The sequence below is a fragment of the Drosophila busckii genome, unplaced genomic scaffold (assembly GCF_011750605.1).
Source record: "Drosophila busckii strain San Diego stock center, stock number 13000-0081.31 unplaced genomic scaffold, ASM1175060v1 chrUn_01, whole genome shotgun sequence".
Lineage (NCBI taxonomy): Eukaryota > Metazoa > Arthropoda > Insecta > Diptera > Drosophilidae > Drosophila > Drosophila busckii.
In genome coordinates this window covers 164,337-184,248 of record NW_022872717.1, presented here as the reverse complement: position 1 = coordinate 184,248, position 19,912 = coordinate 164,337, and the positions used below count along the sequence as shown (strand labels likewise).

At 37.1% G+C, this 19,912-nt stretch overlaps 2 protein-coding genes across 2 annotated transcripts; both read left to right on the top strand.

Moving 5' to 3' along the window:
* Nucleotides 1-12,840: 12,840 nt before the first annotated feature.
* Nucleotides 12,841-13,970, top strand: LOC108607271 (cytoplasmic dynein 2 light intermediate chain 1). The gene is made up of 2 exons (XM_017997985.1): nt 12,841-12,996; nt 13,062-13,970. Exons 1-2 carry the CDS (start codon nt 12,841-12,843, stop codon nt 13,968-13,970), a joined length of 1,065 nt encoding a protein of 354 aa, XP_017853474.1.
* Nucleotides 13,971-19,561: 5,591 nt separating this feature from the next.
* On the top strand, nt 19,562-19,912 carry LOC117134987 (40S ribosomal protein S28). Its single transcript, XM_033294683.1, has 2 exons — nt 19,562-19,731; nt 19,824-19,912. The coding sequence occupies exons 1-2, from the start codon at nt 19,602-19,604 to the stop codon at nt 19,880-19,882; spliced, it is 189 nt and encodes a 62-aa protein (XP_033150574.1). The 5' UTR covers nt 19,562-19,601; the 3' UTR covers nt 19,883-19,912.

The following is a 19,912-nucleotide window of genomic DNA, read 5'->3' as shown; positions in this document are numbered from 1 at the left end:
ATATGTTCCAATCAAGGTTAACAAGGAGAAACAACAAGAAATTCGTCAGATGTGACACTATCGTTCATCGTACCATTTTTGAACGGTCGGGTATTGAATTAACCGTACCAGATTGCATCAAACTGATAAGCCTCACCAGAGTTGTTGTCAGGGCTTACTCATAGCACTCTAAATAAAGTATAATAGACAGCTAAATGGTGGTTGAGGTCCTACATATCTTATAATCCAGGATCTTAGGGTGTGGTGAAACTTAATATATTTTCATAATCTTAGCTATGCGTTAAATTAAGGAGATATATTAAAAGTAATACGCTCTGCGCCAAGGTACGCATTGAGGGACGATTGCGCAAATCAACTGAGATTGCACATTGCCCGTCGTTGCAGCAATATTGGCCACACGCCACATCTGCCCGACGCCGAGTTGTGCACGGTGTGGTGAAGATCACGCCTATCATGTGCACGGTCTAAGGCACAACACTTGTTTCCCACTGTGGAGACAACCATGATGGCCAGTTTAAAGGATTGTACGATTTTACAAGATTTTCATTCGCCGGATCGTGGGGTGTACTGAGGCTTAAACACAAAAAGCAGTACTCATCAACAATTAAATCTTAACACGTCTAAGAGGCAACAGTTTCCGCCCTTGCAGAGGAGCAACAGCAGGAGAGCAACGATGCATCTACAACAGCAGCAACTACCTCGCAGTTCCGATGGCAATGCAGGTGCCTCTTACGCAGCCGTAGTCAAGAGAAATACTAATGAAATAATCGGGCCTGCTCAGCGCCGGCTAAACAATATGCAACAACAACAACATGTAAACAGTGAACAGCAGCATAGACAGCTTGATATACAATCACTTTTACAACAACAACAACAGCAATTTCAACTGTGGCAAGAGCAACTCCAGCAACAGCAACAACAACAATTCCTTGCGTGGCTTCAACAGCAACAACGGGTACAACAAGAACAAAACAAGCAAGCCAACCAACGATTGGAAAGACTGGAAAAGATGGTACTGGAAATGGCAAACAGTATTAAACAATTGACCGGGGATAGAGCTAACCATCCGTCCCCCAACAATGTTCCGGCCTCACAATGAACGCACTTAAGATCCTTATCTGGAACGCTAATGGCATTTCAGGTAAAGTCAGAGAAATTGAGCTGTTCGCGCACAAGAACAAAGTGGACATACTATTAAATGAGATTAGGCTAAATCAAGGTGAACAAATTAAAATATATGGATATACCTTCTATCCAGCGTATAAACCAGCATATCACAATCACGGTCAAGGAGGAGCGGCGGTATTGGTGAGGAGTTCTCTATGCCATTTTCCACATAGAGTTATCGAGACACGAATCATTCAGATGTCTTCAATAAAAGTTGCTACAGGCTTGGGAGATATGGAAGTTAGCGCCATATACTGTCCTCCAAGAAATAACATAGAAGAAAGGCATTTTACTAACATAATCGCTTCTTGCGGTCAAAGATACCTGGTTGGAGGTGACTGGAATGCAAGGCATTGGCTGTGGGATGACACATACAATTCACCCAGAGGACGAGAATTAGCCGATTCCATTGCAGCCCGAGGAGCTAAAATCCTCGCTACAGGATCTCCAACCAGATACCCATATGTAGCAAGCCATACACCAACGTGCATTGATTTCGCATTATATCATGGGATACCGGATGCTCAAGTAAATATCTGCCAAAGCTGGGACCTAGACTCAGACCATATAGCACTTATTGTCGATATCCAAACAAATGGTATCAATGTTAGACCAAGTCCTCGGTTAATCACAAGAAGAACAGACCTCATCGCTTTTAATCAACATCTCGAGAGCTCCTTTCAATTAAACTCGGCTCTGAACTCTAGAGAAGATATTGAGAACGCAGTAGATATTCTTACAGATAACATACATAGAGCTGCTACTGCTTCAACTCCACCTGTTGTACTGCGTCGGCAGCGCTGTCTATATTGTAAATCGTTTTGAAATTTTCACAATCGGTCGAAAACATGACTAGGCAATTTTGTGATTTCAAATTTTTGTACTGCCTTACATATGGTTTTTTTTTTGAATTGCGGGGGAAGGGGAAGTAAAATAATAGCGTAGTCTCCTGGATATAGGAGCACCTACAACCAAATTTGGTTGGTTGCTCTAGGCTTATAGTTGCTGAGAAACCGCCTCATAAGACGGACGGACAGAGGACATGGCTATTGATCGACCAGTTTGTCTTGCAGATCAAGATATATTACATTTGTAGGGTTGCCAGCTTTTCCCTTTACATACATTTGGAACTTCATATACCCTTTCCATTTTTTACAAAAATGTCAAAGTGTATAAAAAGCGCATTCGAAAATCGACAATATTGCACTGCAATATTTTTAGATGCGTCCCAATCATTCGATAGAGTCTGGCTAGAAGGTCTAACAATAATACACACAAATTATTAGACTCGTATCTATACGACAGGAAATTTGCAGTGAGATGCAATTCTGCTATGTCTGATGACAATGTGATCAAAGCTGGACTCCACAAGGCAGCGTACTTTACACAGCAGAAATTCCAAAAAGTAGACGACTAACAACATCCACCACGTTACAGCTATTCTCAGCCGTGCGAGGTGCCGTATACATGCATCAGCGCAATAGTCTCTTCATATGGTCGAAGTGGAGAAATGGCTCTCTGATGGCGAAGTAAAGGTAAACGACAAAAGCGCTGTAGGTTTCCTGTAACGGGCCAAAATTCCGCTCACACTTACAATTTCCGCACTCCCAGCACTAAGTGGAGTTCTGGGTTACACCTCGAAGAAGACTTACATGGCGTAGGAGCAATTAGGCAAGGAAAAAGTATTAAAACTAAAAGCCCATAGCCTCTATGGCTTATCCGTTCGGTTCCTCCTTTTTAGTCTTGAATATAAGTCCTTGCTGTACAATTTCCGTCTTTTAAACATCGTGGACCTATGTGGGTCCAACTTTATGGGGGAACAGTAGGCATATTGTTTTTCCAGAGAGTTCAGTCTAAAAATCCTTAGACTATCACCGGGGCACCGTGGTACGTTCGAAACGAAAACATAGAAACACCTAAATATTCAACCAGTCAGAAATGTAATAGCTGAACACAAAGAAAAATACTACAGCAAGCTTTCTTCGCACCCTCGCACGAGGGTTACAAGGCCAGCCGCTCCCGTCTCCGTCGTAGCGATCTACCAACCAGCGATGGATTCTAGGAACGTGTATCCTAAAATAGTTCAAAAGAACTGTTATATAATGTTTAGTTATTAGATTAGTATACTTATTGTTAGTCTCAATTTAAGATAAGATTCAATAAAGACAGCAAAGTTTAAAAAAAAAAAGAAGAGAAGAAGTCACGATACCCCTAAACAGCGTCAAAGAATCATAAATGACATAGTATCGGCCTTTGAAAATAACCAAGTGGTAAATGAGAGTTGGGCGCAACCAACTTTTATATACACTTTGTCTATGGCATTGCAGCAAACACACGTACGCACTCACAAACACATACACACACACACAAAAAGCCAACGCGTTAGAGCTCGTTATCGCTCGGATGCGTATTGAAATCTAAGGCATCGGTCAAGAACATGACAAATATAAAATATTTCCGAGCGGTTTAGCTCGGGTATCAGAGCACTTCCTACAAAATTTGGTTGCTCTGGCTTTTATAGTTGCTGATAAACAGACATACGGACAGACGGATGTGGATTTTGTCTTGCCGATCAAGAATATATATACTTTATGGAGTCTGTCTGTCTCCTTCTCTTTTACACAACGTCATAATACCGTTTAAATTTCTTATAAAAATGTCAAAAATCTTTTTGCTCATCTTAACTAGTGTTATCAGGTATAGAGCGCCCGCATAAGCTAACTTCTGAGTAAAAACCAAGAATGCATTAAAGTTGGGCGTAGATAAATTCTTGATACGGTTTAACGAACGGATTCCCGCAAACACAACCCTGCACCCAATAACATACGTAACAGCTACGATAACTTGTTGCGACAGTGTCGTCAGAAAGCGTACCTTACTGTCTTTACGGCAAATTGAAATGTGTCTACGTATATCCGAATTTATTAATCCGATCGTTTTAAAATCTTCAGCATCGGAAATTTTAGCGTTTAATTGAGTGACATTTTCCCGCCGACATTTTCCAAATTCGAACATGCCAAACGCATTAGATATTTTTCATAGATTTTTTAGTAAAAATGAACGAACATGCCAAACGCATTAGATATTTTTCATAGATTTTTTAGTAAAAATTTTTCAGATTTGCCGTTCTTAAAGTAGTTTCTATTGAAAGAAAATTTAGTTTTTCCGGCGGCATGTCTAACGCATTTGGTATTTTTCATAGATTTTTAGTGAAAGTTTCAGATTTTTATAGCGAAAGCAATTTTTATTTAGATAAAATTCAAATTTCCAAAATTTGCTCCCGTAAAGAAGTTTAGATATTTGATATTTTAGTGATTATTATCGACCGAAAGGACAAACTCTTATATATAATTTTTTTTTTTGGAAATTTCATTTTGTGTAAGTTTGTTTATTTTATTTTGTATGCTTAAAGTTTTATTTCGCTTTAGTATAGAAAGCTTTAAGCGATAAAAAAATTTCTCTTTACATGAAAACAATAACAGTGAAAGAGAAAAACATGCAACCGTTTTGGGCTTCCCCTGCTGTTATCGTTATTTAGCGTTAGGGGCAAGTGCTGGATTTAAGAGTCTCGTTTAGCTGACGGTCTCATTGATTGTAAATCAATTTATTTTTTTTTTATGAGGAAAAATTGTACTATAAATCTTAGTTTAAATTTCAAAAGTAAAAGTGATCGGGGGTGAATATCTGAATACTAAAATTTGTGTCTCAGTTCTTGTTCCTCATAAAGACGGTCTCATGGCTCAATTCACACAATTTGTATATTTTCAAAACATCATGATACATGATGATGTTTTTTATACGAATATCAAATTGTTCTTTTAATTGCTTTCCAGTATTGCAGTTACTCTACAATTACGAATGACCCACAAAATCCATTCAGCGATTGCGGAGCATATGCCATAATATGAAATGCAATTCGCACAGGCGCCAATTGTCTCGCATTTGAGGTTTGTTAGTAATTAAATATTTGCACTTCACGGCGCAATCTTCAGCTTTAAAGCACCAGCTCGAAAGAAAATACAATAAAATGGAAGTGATTCTAGTTTGTATGAACTAAAGAAATTTTTAATAAAGGTTCTATTTATGTAATATATTTTTTTTGTACACAAAGGCTTTACATATGTATTTGTGTAGTTTTAAAATGCTAAAACCATTCAAACATTCATCCGTCTGCATTACCGAGATCCTTGCTTTTGCAAAAACTCCTTATATGTCTACGTTTTATTACGAACAGTATGGGAGAGATCGAAATTTTGAAAGCAATTTTGTTGGCTTCATTGAAGTTAATTAAAGTTGCCCAACGTTATTTTTTTTTTATACTCTTTGACTGGGACATTGCAGAAAACAGCAAACGGCTTACGCGTCACCGTGCGTTTTCGCTGTAGGCGTCAGCAATATTTCGATTTGCAAATATTTTTTTTTATTTATGAGGAAGGAATGGAAAATAATAGATGTGAATTCTATATAAATCAATGTGAAAGAAAATTTCTATAGTTTTCTAAATCAATGTGAAAGAAAATTTCTATAGAAAAAATAATCTTTTATTTATTTTTTCAAATAAAATTCAAATAACTCTTATATTAGAAGAATATTTAAACAGAATTACATACAAGGTATTATCTATTATTCAATACAACATTTTGAAATAATTGATATGTCTTAATATTTTCTTAAAACCTTTAACTCTTACCGTTAGTTCTACCTACATACCGAATTTGGTATTTCATGATACCTTTTCGATTTTTTTTAACTTTGACACTATTTTATATTTATTATCAGCCATCAATGTTACACAAAAACCCTTGTTAAGAAAAATTAGAAACCGTTTACCTAATCACTTTTCAAATATTTTAAGTCAGAATAATAAATTATTTTTATTTATAGATATCTTATTGCTTAAATTTCTCAATAATTGTTTCCAAATCACCAAATACCACCGTTGTTTTGGCTTACCATTTTCATTGCTTCGCCCCCTAGGTGTCAAGGGGTCTGAAAGCGTTTTAGGTGTCTGCAGAGAATTAACGCCAATTTGGCGTCAACCGATGCACATCGGACACACATGCAGATTGGCACACATTTAATCGATATTAAGTCACTCCCATATACATAACATACATATGTATATGCATGCACATCTAATGCACTGTATTGTGTACAAATATGAATGGTACATAACGAACATATTCGATTTTTCGCGTTCTACTATTCTTTCTATATATTTCTTTTCATAACAAAAAATAATAAATGCGTCCCCACAGCTGTATGTGTGGCTTGGGCAGTAGTTTGTCAGTTTTGCACAGCTTTGCTTTCTTCCTCCTGTACTCACTTACGTTTACCTGCGCTGGTTGAACCTTCGTGAATATTGGTAATTTATTGGCATAAATTGTTGCAGCGCGTAAATAATGCTCACAATTATGTTGCTTTCTTTAAGTGGGCTTGGTTAGCCAAGACTTGATGTGCACACAAGCACTTGTAACTGTAAAAGCTGCAGCAGCAGTTTTTATTAGAGTTGCGCCCTTTGGCACCTCAGCATAAAATTCATTTCCGCTACATTTGAACGTCGCTCAAATGTCGAAGAACATGAAATAGTTTTTTTTTGTGCTTATAATACTCCTTGTATTTTTGTCCTGCACGTCGCCACAACGACTCGGCGGCACGGCAATCCTCATAATGCATCCGTCCGCCCATTGCCTGCGTTTGGCTCCACTCAACCTTGCGGCGGACATTTTGGTTCTCGTTTCAATATTTCCGTGAGATGTACGACATGTTGTTGGTCCACCGATTTCCTCTGTCATTTTTATCTATTGCAAAAAAACTCTCTACATACAGACCCATATGAATACGTAAAGATTAATAGATTTATGTAAACCCAAAATTAGCTTTAGAACATTTTTTTTATCTTCCAGTTACAAATGTTTTCCTTTTCCTTAGTTATCGACAAAAAAAAGTGATTTTTTTTGGAAAACATGATGGGTTATGGGTTACATCTATTGTAACTGAAATTAATTCGTTTGAATTTTGTCTAGTCTATTTGCATGTTGTACTTAGCCAGTGTTACCTGCTTAATATTGCTATTAGTTGGCCTGGCCTGATCTGTTTTGGTGTTAAATGCTCGCTTTCTGGTTCTTTGCGCCTGAAATTGAAATTAAAATTGTTTTAATTGAAATGGAAAACGCGTTCATTTAAGTGCTTTGCGTGCACATGTGTGTTTGTTTTTCTATTTGCATTCAATTTCAGTTTGTAACAAACCCAAATTGTAATGGACACAAAAACAAAAGCTCAAACGCATGCAGACTGTGTGCTCTGCATGGAAGGGCTAAAAGGAGAATGCAAAGTGTTTATTAACTTTGGCTGTTTGATCCACTTTTCATAGCCAGTTTCAAGCCGTTGTTGTCCGTTCACTATGCAGCAGTCAAAGTCCGTGCGCAGAAGCTTAGCCATGAGTACAGGGAGGTAAAAGTGCAAGGAAAATTGAGATAAACAACAAGCGAGCATGGAGCGGATAATTCAAATGTAATTTACAAAAGCACTCGTTTGATTTGGTACCTCTGCAGACCGCCTACTTGCCCTTGTATGTTCGTAACTGTTGGCCAGGTATAAATTAATTGCCAGCAGAAGGGAAATGTAGAGTAGTGCTTAAGAAAAAATGTGAAAAGGCTGCTCTTAAAGTATACAAAGCAGCGTACCCATGGATAACAGCTAAAAAGAATGTAAGAAAAGGAGCTAATGTTAAGGGATTTAATGATTGCTGAGTTTCTGTATGGTCTGATGTGTTTGTTTTTTACCAGGTTATTTAATATTGTTTTTAAAGGGGTGTCTTGTGATTGTGTTATTATTTTGTACATATTTGCTTTTAGTTGTTTAGTTATAATTTCTATGGGCGATATGTTGGCCTCGAAATAGAGATGTGTTGAGTAAAATGCTCCCAGTGCTGTTCGAATAGTTGTATTAAGAGCGGTTCTTATTGGTTTTATGGTGGATTTGGGTGCATTCCCAAATATTGGGAGGCCAAAGTCTATTTTTGATACGATTATGCTCTTGACTATTTGTACTAGTGTAAATGGTTGGCAATTGAATTTTGTATTTGATAGACATCTTATGATATTTATTGATTTGTTAAGGGATGGTAGAAGTTTTTTGATGTGTTGTGACCATTTGTATTTGTAGCTGACTGTTAGTCCTAGTTTATCAACTTCGTTTATTACTATTGTGTTTGTTGAAACTTTACAGTGGCAGTTGAATTTCCGGCATATGTGTAGGTGTTTGCATTTGGGGATAGATAGTGATGTCCCTGAGATCTTGCACCATGTATCTATGTCAATAAATAGTCTGTCTAGATTTATTGTTATGTTTTTGTTCTTTTGGAGGTCGATAATAATATTAAAATCGTCTGCGTAGGCTATAAACTTTAATTTTTGTTTGTTTCTATTTTGTCTGCTAGGCTATTGAAGGCTGTTAAAAATAAGATTACTGAAAGTGGAGATCCTTGAGGGATTCTGTTGTGTATAGGGTATATAACTGAGTATTTGCCGTAATCAACAGGGAGAAGACCCCATAAAGTATATATATTCTTGATCAGCAAGAAAAACTGAGTCGATATAGCCATGTCCGTCAGTACGTCCGTTCGTCTGAATGTTTGAGCAACTGTTTCTTATAGTGCTCCTTTATCGAAACCTGAACGCTTTTATTTTATTTATTTGATTGCTTCTGCATCAGAATTTGTAAAAAGTGATTTAAAATGCCACAAAAATATTGAAACTCTTGTATTTCTAAGCAAAACAATGTGGGACAGTCTCTATTGGACTCGAACACGGACTTTGCTTTTTTGCTTATTTTTGGGTGTTTCACAGCAACGAACATTATAAAAATAATTCCCAGACAGGGAACGTTTGACATTATAAGCTTATTTAAAATTCTTGTAACCAAATTATAGAAAACTATACATACATATGTACATATATCTACATCTTAATTGATATGGAGAAATACTTATTTAAGCTTAAGATTGCAATAACAGTTATAATTGCAATAACAGTTCCTGATATGTCAAGACTTCTCGACACCTAATATTTTCCCATTTTAATTGTGCTCAATCAGCCTGAAGGCCTTTGTTGCTCTGGCAATACCAATTTGTACCATAGAATTTATTCTAGGCTACAATTAAAATAAATAAATAAATAAATAAATAAATTGTGCTCAATAATTTGTTTAGGTCATGGCTCAGGGGACTTTGTAAACTGCAAGAAATGAAACCGATTGGTAGAGCACAATTGAAATGGGAAAAAACTTTCCCAGTTGCACCTTAACTTAATTACATCGCAATATAAGCAAGAGCCTCTTGGCTGGTATTTAGCTGGTATTTATCAGAAGTTTTAGCTGTGTTTATTTATTAATTAAGAATTCCAGTGTATACACAAGTTAGTAATGTGATTTTGACAAAAATAGGGAGAAGTCTATGAAATTTAAATGAGTATCAGATATTTTGCATAGTTCATTACGCGATCTGATGCAGAGCACCAACTCGATATCTGACTTACATACATAGATGCAGAAAATATGCACATAAATTGTCCTTGAGGCTGCATTTGTCATTTATTTTTCTTGAAAAACTTTTGTTAAGGGCAACAAAAACTTTTGCCTTTACTTTTCAGCTGCTTGTATACCAAAAATTGAAAAACTAATTTTTAACAAAAAAATCATTTAGGGCGATGAAAAAAATGCGAATGACAGATAAAGTTGATAAGAAAATAGTCAATGTCTATATTTATTATTTTGAGCACTTAAACATGTTCGCACATGATTAAAGAAGGACCAAATTACTTGTTACTTAGACCAGGTACATACATAATAATGTTAAAAGAGTTTTACAACAGACATATAGATGGCGTTTAATGGATTTTAATTATGTATTAATTTTTACGATATTCAGTTTGTGGTAGGCAAGCGGTAATGGTAACCTTAAATTTATAACATTTTTTTTTAAATGCTATTAGCCACAAATCTAGAAATTTTTTTAAAAGTTAGCATATTTCCCTTTTTTTATATCTTTTTGAAATCGATAGCACAAAATACGATTAAAAATGGTTCGAAACTTGTAGTCAAGTCAGTTGCTCACTTTTAAAGACCTTTTTTTTTGCTCTTCCGATGTAAATTTACTCATATTATCTCATTTGATATGCAAAATTTTTTACATAATTTTTAGCAAGTAAATCTTGCAATTTTTGCTTTGTAATCGATAAACAGACAACCCAAGGACGCGGAGACGCATTCTTTTTCAGAAAAAGGCTAAAATATGATAGTTTTGATAGATTTGAATTTAAAACTACTATTGTCTTTTGCTAGTCGTGCTGTAAATACGCATAAACTATGATTAGAATGATAATGGGAATTGACACAAGTAATAAAATAATAAAAATAATGGAAATCACAAATTGTAGCACAAAAATAAGAAAAAAAATGTATAAAGTTAATTGTTGTTTGTTTTTAACATCAAAGTGGAGTTTTTTTTACTTTCTTTTTTTGAACCAATGTTTGTTATTTTTTATGATAATATCAATAATGTATAAAATAAAATAAACAAATACTTATATTGTTGGTAACTCATTCAATTCAATTCAATTTAAAAATATATTCAATCTTAAAGTAATCAATGCATATAGCACTCTCTATCGACGGTCAATTCTACTAGTGGGTATTTTAATTTTTTGTAGGCGAAGTCGGCTAAACAATATGCATAGGTATTTTAAAGTTTGTAGTGTTCATTTAAGTATTTGTTGTTCAATACATTTTTTATATATATTAAGGGAATATTTTTGAAGACAATGTAGGAAAACAAAAATTATATTTTATCGTTGAAGAAACCTTGAGACCCAACTGAACTAATCTTAGTTCATTCATCAATAAATATGTATATGCATATTCATAAATTTTTCATTGTGTTGTCAATCAAACATAATAATTAAAAAAAAAAAATTACAAAAAATAATAAAAGAAATTAACGACCTCTACCGACTTTTTTATATGAAGCGAAGATATCTATCTGTGATCTGATTTAGGTTTAGTTCTGATTAACAACAGGTGGCGCTATTTATTTTATTTTTAGAAATGAAAAATGTTTTAACACTAGGTGTAGTGTATAACAGCATCAGTACATGCAACCGACAAGCAGTGCAAGTTCTGCTTTATAGCACGGATAAAATGAGGCAATTCGAAAAAGAGCTAAAATAAGATTCAGGTCACTTTCTGGGAAAGACATTTCTTTAGAACAAGTTGGGAAAAAAGAACTAAACGCGGCGAATAGCAATTTAATACAATTTAGTATACAAATTTTTAATTTGAAAGTAAGACTGGCGATGTTTGCGACACCATGTACGTTTATTGGTATTTTTATTCAACAAAATTTTATGATAACTTTTCAAAACTTTTACTAACAATTAATTGTAGCCTGAATTTTCCTTATTCACACTTTAATATTATATTATTCATTTATTTATTTACTCTACAAATAAAACTCTTTATTATTGCGTTTATATTTAAGAAAATAATAGGATACTGATTGGAATATAACAGATGTTGCAGACTAATAAAAACTCTGCAACTGTGGAAAATAATGTTAAACTATTGTGCTTTAAATTATAGCAATCATAATAAAAAAAACTGGACTATTCTTTATATTTTTTTTTACTGTTGCTGTTGCTTAGTTTTGCCTGCATGAAAAGCAGCAAAATTTAATTTAATTATTTTTTTTTTGTAATTAATTGCTAAACATAAATTATAAAGTTTAAAATTGAGATAGCATATGTGTGCAAATTTAACATTTCGCTAACATATGTGTAAAAATTAAACATTTCTTTAACATTTCGATTTTCAAAATTATTCGGGTCTTGTTTTTTTTATTTTTTTTATAAAAGATATTTTATTAAGTGAAGGAAAGAGAAGCGTACTATAATGTATACTAAATACTAAATACTAGAAAATGTGATTAAGCCTTGTAACAAGTTATAAATATATATAATATACATAATATAAATTATATAATAATATATACAACTGTTGTTTGTTCACTTAATTAACTTATTTATTATAGAATAACTCGTTATCTTTATGAACAATGAAAAAACAGTAAGTTCATAAACGAGGAAATAGTGAAAGAGCTCAAGTTGCAGGGAGTTTTGAAGTGTTCTGTAAATATCAGACGCAACTTGTTAGCAAATATCAGACGCAACTTGGTCCCAACCGGCGTTGTCCAACTGACAACTCCAATTCCAATTCATACAGCCTCCCACAGAAAATTCAAATGTCATGTCATCTCGCTAGGGTGAACGAATATATACGAATACGGTCACATCTATAAGTTGTGTTTTTATTACAGTAAATTTAAATAAAATAGAAATTTCAGACTTAAGCCAGCTTACAGTGAAGTCGAGGATATTATAATCAAAAGAAATACTATGTTACATACATTTGAACAATTATATCATTTTCCATTTTTTATACAATGCACTCCCAGCTATTATTATCGACTATTTTTGATTTGCATAGTGTAGTTATCGTTGTTGCCATAGAAATTGTCGTTTGAAAATTGTAAACAAACTTTTTAACGTTATAATATGTCGCGCCTTTGATAGGCGATTGCTTCAGTTTGTATTTAATGTGCAAAGAAAACTTTACAAAATGTTTGAGAAGGCCAATGACAGCAGCTTTAGTGTAACGGGCAGCATACAAGAGATAGCCGGTCGCCTGGCGGAAGAGCAAGAGGTCATGCGGCTATTAGAGGTGACTACAACACCGAAGGAGTGCACTTTGTTTGTGCTTGGCAGCAAGTGTGTGGTAAGTTACTGAAGTCGTGTCACGAAGAAACAAGTAACGATTGAAATATGTTGATATGCTCGTAGGGAAAATCGTCCGCAATTAATAAATTTTTCGATCGCGAGGAACACTCAACACGCCCGACGCTTGCGCTGGAGTACAGCTTTGGGCGTCGAATAGGCAACGGTAAGGCGGCGCAGGTGTTGAACGTGTGGGAGTTGGGCTCACTGAATAATGCCGAACAGTTGCTAGAAGTTCCCATGCGGACACATGGACTCCAACAGTTTGCTGCCTTCATAATGATAGACCTATCCCAGCCACAGCGGGTTTGGGCAGACCTAGACTGTGCATACAAAGGCTTAAGAGATACGGCACAACACATTATGGATCAAGGAATGCCTCAGATGCGCGAGAATCTGGAACGTTGCGCTGTAAATCGAGTAAAGCATGATAATCCGGATCTACCCACCCTGAATCTTCTGCCCTTTCCTGTTGTAATTGTGGGTGGCAAATACGATGTATTCATGGACCTAGAGCCAGTTGTTAAAAAGCATGTATGCCGGTGCTTAAGATCCATTGCGCATCTTATCGGAGGTGCTGTTCTGTTCCATTCCCAAAAACTGCCAAAGCTGGCCAAAGTTTTAAGGGACACCATTAGTCATTTGGGGTTTGGGAGCCCTGTGAATCCATTTCGTGCTCACGTCACAGACCACAACGAAGCGCTTTCAATTTGGTTTGGTACCGATAGTTGGGAGCAGATTGGCATAAGAGAAAAAAGTTTCTTATGCTTAGAGCGAATTGGCGCCACACTAAAAGTAGAGGTGCCACAATTGGACGTTGAAAAACAAAAAAAGCACTTTCCACCGGATACCGCAAAAGATATTTGCTTCAGGGAGTCAGTAATAGATGAGATGCGTGGTCAGAAAGATGACGAGCTTGCGGGAATAATGCGAGACGTATTACTACGAGGAAAGTTTGACAGCGTACAAGATTAATTGTAAGCTTATGTTAATAATTATAAATAAATAAAATATCAAAAAACTAAAAAAGATGAATCATAACGACATTCGTAAGCAAAGACAGCGCGAGCAAGACGAACGCCGGCTTTCGCTTCAGCGAAACAACGCGTACTTCTCTTTCGTGGCCGAGCCAACTCAAAATACTGCTGATGCAGTACTTTTCGAACGGTCAATTACCCCTGACCTAAAATTCGACCACTTGCACTTAATAATGATTGAGCTCGTTCTTGTTCTCCAGCTCTACCGTCTCAGAGCACCGAGTGCATTGAGCAACATCGAAAACGCAAAAGCTGGCATGCAATGGGCCGGAGCGACATGCTCTCACCTACGGTGACTAGCACAACAGTCTCTCTGCACTACCGAACATCAACTTACAACAACGACCTCAACGGTATTGGCCGCCCGCTCAAGCCCATCGTTGGCAACACTCGCCTATGTGTCATCGGCGGCAAGAAAAGCTCCGTATGAATCAACAATTAAAACAAAAGCAACCAAAACCAACTCCTTGACAAGCGAGCGCAAGCGATGCCCCGCTCGTGCAGACTTGGATGGATCGCTACATTCAAATTAAACGGAAGCTAAGCCCACCTAATGCCAAGAGCGAAAATGACCCGCAGCAATATGAAAGAAGCTTCAAGCGAAAAACTTAACACCACTAATAGATTTCAAATTCTAGCAGACAACTCAGATGATCTGCAGCCCGAAGAAGGCGTTAAAAAGAAGTTAGCCCAAAGCCACCTCCGATATATATACGGGAGAAAAGTTACAATGCCCTTGTGAGCAAAATTATAGAGCCTCATTTGCCAAGGACAAACTTCCACATAAATTTTCCCTTTGTACGGGGGTAATATTCGTAAACAAAAGTTTTCAAACGAATCAGAAGAAAGCTTATAGAATATATCCAGCATTCTAAGCCGACACTAAAATGAATTTTTTCACGTATCAATTAAAAAGGCAGTAAGGGCTTACAAGTGGTCTTAAAGGGCATAGAATCAGAAGTAACACCTGCAGAAATAAAGGCTTTAACGCCAAAACAGTCTTCAACATCTTATACAAGGATAAGAAGCCCCAACCGCTCTTCAAGGTTGAGCTGGAGCCAGACAACAATACTCTTAAAAAAAACGAAGTGCACCCTATATACAAACTTCAGTTTCTACTGCATCGCAGAATCACTGTAGAAGAACCACATAAACGCATCGGCCCTGTACAATGCATGAATTGTCAAGAATATGGCCACACACGCGCATACTGCACACTCCGCCCGGTGTGCGTAGTTTGGGGACAGCTTCACGACTCCACACACTGCCTAGCAAGCAAAGACGACTCTAGCTTACCAAAAGGTGCAGCAACTGCGGTGGTAATCACACAGCTAACTACAGGAGAGTTTGCCCAATATATAAGGAGTTAAAAAAGTCGAATCCACCAGCGAGTCACCACGCCGCGCCCCGCAAAATGTACGGCTTACACCATCTAAATCACACCCAGACGTCTTCTCTCGTCGGCAACCAGATCGTCGCTGACTCCGGATCCTCAATAAGGAAAAATGTGACATTTGCAGGCGCTTTTAAATCAGGATTAGAGCCCACTACGCCAAATACATTGATACCCAAAAGCACCTAACTCAGAGATAAATATGGCAAACCAAACCAGCCTGTGGAACACCAACAAAATAACCTTGAGGCACTGTTCTCTAGCCTGCACAAAGCATTATGGAGTTAATGTCCTTCATGCGGACAACTATGCAAGATTTAATGCGTAATCAGAATCTCTTGATACAAATGTTAGTATCACACCAGTCCAAATAATCAATGGCTCCTCTACGTATATCCACGTGGAAATGCTAATAGCGTTTCACAGCATAAACTTGAGATATCTCAATTCCTGCTCGACAAACACATTGACGTCATGCTATTGTCAGAAACACATCTGACCAACAAATATAACTTTAATTTAAGAGGCTACACATTCTATGCAACAAACCATCCCGATGGCAAGGCACACGGTGGAACTGGTATCCTGATCAGAAACCGTATGAAGCATCACCGTTACAAGGAAGCTCGCAGAAAATTATTTACAAGCCACAACAATAAGAATAAAACTGGATGGTGGTAAACAACTTACTCTAGCCGCAGTATATTGCCCTCCTCGTTTCACCATAACTGAAGGAGAGTTCATGCAGTTCTTCGACTCACTAGGAGACCATTTCATAGCAGCAGGAGACTACAATGCAAAGCACACACACTGGGAATCTCGCCTTGTGACTCCAAAAGGAAAGCAGCTCTATAATGCAATTATAAAAGCCAGCAACAAACTCGACCACGTTTCCCCCGGTAGAACAACATACTGGCCAACAGACCCAAAAAAACTGCCCGACTTAATAGACTAATACCAAAAATATACCTCGAAACTTGATCAGTGCCGAAAGTCCCTCAGATCTCTCATCTGACTCACCCCTCCTAAAACCAGCATCCAGTAACTGATGATCAACCGCTTAGAGACCACACAAATCCAAATGGACGCAAGTATATAAGCTCACACATTACGCTAAATCCTGTACTTAAAGATGATATCGACAGCCTTATCAAAACACTAGAGTCCAATTTTGTCACCGCAGCCCGCATTGCAACCCCTCAAAACGCACAAGTGCCTTACAGTCAAAAGAAGACAAATCACAAACGACAACTCGTTTTTAGAAAAAGGCGACGGCCTTAGACGAGAATGCAGCCACAGGTCGCCAAGCAGAAAGCTTAAAGACGCCACCCGCAAGCTTACCAAAGCGTTAAAACAACAAGAAGCAAATAGTCAACATCGCTACATCCAGCAACTATCATCCTCTTCTACGAAAAACTCACTGTGGAAAGCTCATCCAACTCTATGCCCACCAACAGAAACTGTGATGCCTATAGACGAAATGGGCGGGCCCGCAGTGATGAAGACAGAGCCAAAACATTTGCAGGACCACCTTGAAAAGTTCAGCCAAATTCCTGCAACAAATTCATTCACAATACCAACATTAACAAGTGACTCCCAGCTTTAACAAGAGCCAATGGAATTTCGCCCAAACGAAATCGCACACATCATCAAAAATCAGTTGAACCCGAAAAAATCACCAGGCTTCGACCAAATAACGCCAAGAATGATTATTGAACTCCCATATTGTGCAGTTTGCACCCTCGCGCAACTCTTCAATGCCATCACCAAGCTTGGTTACTTCCCAGAGAGATGGGAAAAAGTCAATGATAATAATGATACCAAAGCCAGGCAAAGATCACACAAATCCATCGTCATACAGACCTATAAGCCTACTATCATGCCTTTCAAAACTCTTGAAAAATGCTTGCTGACTTGGATAAATCCATATCTAAGAAATCCATAAAAAAAATTCCAACACATCAATTTGGGTTTCGTTGAAAAACCACGCACTTCGAGCAGGTTAATCGATAGTATAACATTCTGAATAAAGAAAGCAGCATTCGAAAACCGGAGAATATTGCACTGCAAATCTTAGATGTATCCAAGCTATCGACAGAGTCTGGCTTAGAAGGTACTAACGCATAAGATCATAACAACGCCTTTCCTAATAATTTACACACAAATTATTGAGTCGTATCTATATTGACAGAAATTTGGCTAGTTGGAGATGGAAATTCTGCATGTCTGACGACTATGTGATCCAGAGCTGGAGTCCCACAAGGCAGCGGACTTGGACCCAGCGTACTTGGTCCTTTACACAGCAGATATTCCAACAAGTAGACGATTAACAACATACCTTTGCGGACGATACAGCTATTCTCAGCGCGTTCGATGTGCCCTATGCAAGCAGCAGGCGCAACTGGCTCTTCATATGGTCGAAGTGGAGAAATGGCTCTCTGACTGGCGAATAAAAGTAAACGAACAAAAAAGCAAACATGTTACGTTTACACAGTTTAAACAGGCAAAATTGTCCAAAATTGCTCACACTAAACAATTCCGCACTCCCGCAAGCAAACGAAGTGACGTATCTTGGAGTACACCTCGACAGAAGACTCACATGGCGTAGGCACATCAAAGCCAAGAGAACGCAACTAAAACTAAAAGCCAATAGCCTCCACTGGCTTATCAACGCTCGGTCCTCTCTCAGCCTTGAATATAAGGTCCTGCTTTACAATTCCGTACTTAAACCCATCTGGACCATGGCTCCCAACTATGGGGAAACGCTAGCAATAGCAACATTGATATTGTCCAGAGAGTCCAGTCAAAAATCCTTAGGACTATCACCGGGGCACCGTTGTACGTTCGAAACGAAAACATACAGAAAGAGAGAAATATTCAAACAGTCAGAGATGTAATAGCTGAACACAACGTAAAATACTACAGCAAGCTTTCTTCGCATCCTAATCCCTTCGCGCGAGGCCTAACAAGGCTGTACAGCCGCTCACGTCTGCGTCGTAACGACCTACCAACCAGCGATAGAACCTGGAACGTGCAATCCTAAAACAGTTTAGATAAACTGTTAGATAATGTTCAGTTATAAGATTTGTATACTTATTTGTTAGTCTCAATTAAAGAGAGGATTTAATAAAAACAGCAAAGTTTAAATAATAAAAAAAAAAACTATTATTATATAGCGTAAGAGTAACATGAATAATAAAACATTGTTAGCTGCTTCAAGTTACGTCTTTTAGACGTAGGAGTGATAAGAAATTAAAAATTACTTTCTTTAATTTGGCGATCCGGGTACATAACATTTGAGTAGTCACTGACCTTTTTACTCTTTTTACTTTACCAATTCCGATTTCATACGGCAAATATAAATATTCCGTAGCCGGGGACCTTTTTTGTTTTTTTTTTTTTAGGTGATCAAATAAGATAAGCTGTATCGATCAAAAAGGTAATGTAAAAGCTGTTCGCGAACTTTAGTTAATTTACTTACTTATGTATATGGACCCTAAAAATAAACAAGTGGACAAATTAAAGTTGGGCACCATCAACTTTTAGACACACATACACAAAAAACAGCGGACGCGTCAGCACGTGCACCCCGCTGTCTGTATTGAAAATTGAAATGTAAATAATTCCTAAGTTATTTATCGTTCTGAAATCGTTAGAAAACATGACTAGGCAATTTTGTGATTTATTTCAGATTTTTAAAAGATTTTTGTACTGCTTTATATATAGTTTTATTTCGATTTTCGAAGGAAGGGGAGGAAATAAAAAAAAAATAAAATTAAAAACGTAGTGTCCTGGATATAGGCGCACCTACAATACCAAATTTTGTTGCTCTAGCTCTTATTTTTGCTGAGAAACACGCACTCATACAGGACGGACGACGGACGGACAACGGACATGGCTATATCGACCCAGCTCGTCGAGCTGATCAAGAATATATATACTTTGTGGGTCTGCCACGCCCCCTCTCCCTGTTACATACATTTGCAAACTTCATAATACCCTTTTTAATTTTTTACAAAAATGCTTCAAAGTGTTTAAAATCAGTTATTGAGAAGTTATTGGCAGCTGCGTTTTATTTAGATACATTTTGTGCATATGTATGTGTAGATACATAATTCGGATTATTAAAACTACTATTGCCTTGACTTTTAAGTAAAGTTAATCCCAACCATTAAAATGGAGACCCCAAGAGTTCCTGCACGTGTTATCAAAGTGCTAGGACGCGTTGGAGCTCGCGGTCTGCTTACTGAGGTTCGATTAGAGCTGTTAAAATTTCCACGAAGTCAGATATTACGAGCTGTAAAAGGTAAGTGTAGAAAGATATTCAGTAATTAAGTGTTTGAAAAGTGAACTATACGATATACATCGGTTTTTATGTATGCAAATATTTATTTTCAGGTCCAGTGCACTTAGGTGATATAATTCATATTGATACATCAGACTTTTGGCGTCTTTAGCAATTATTTGCTCTCTAAATGTCGATCAAA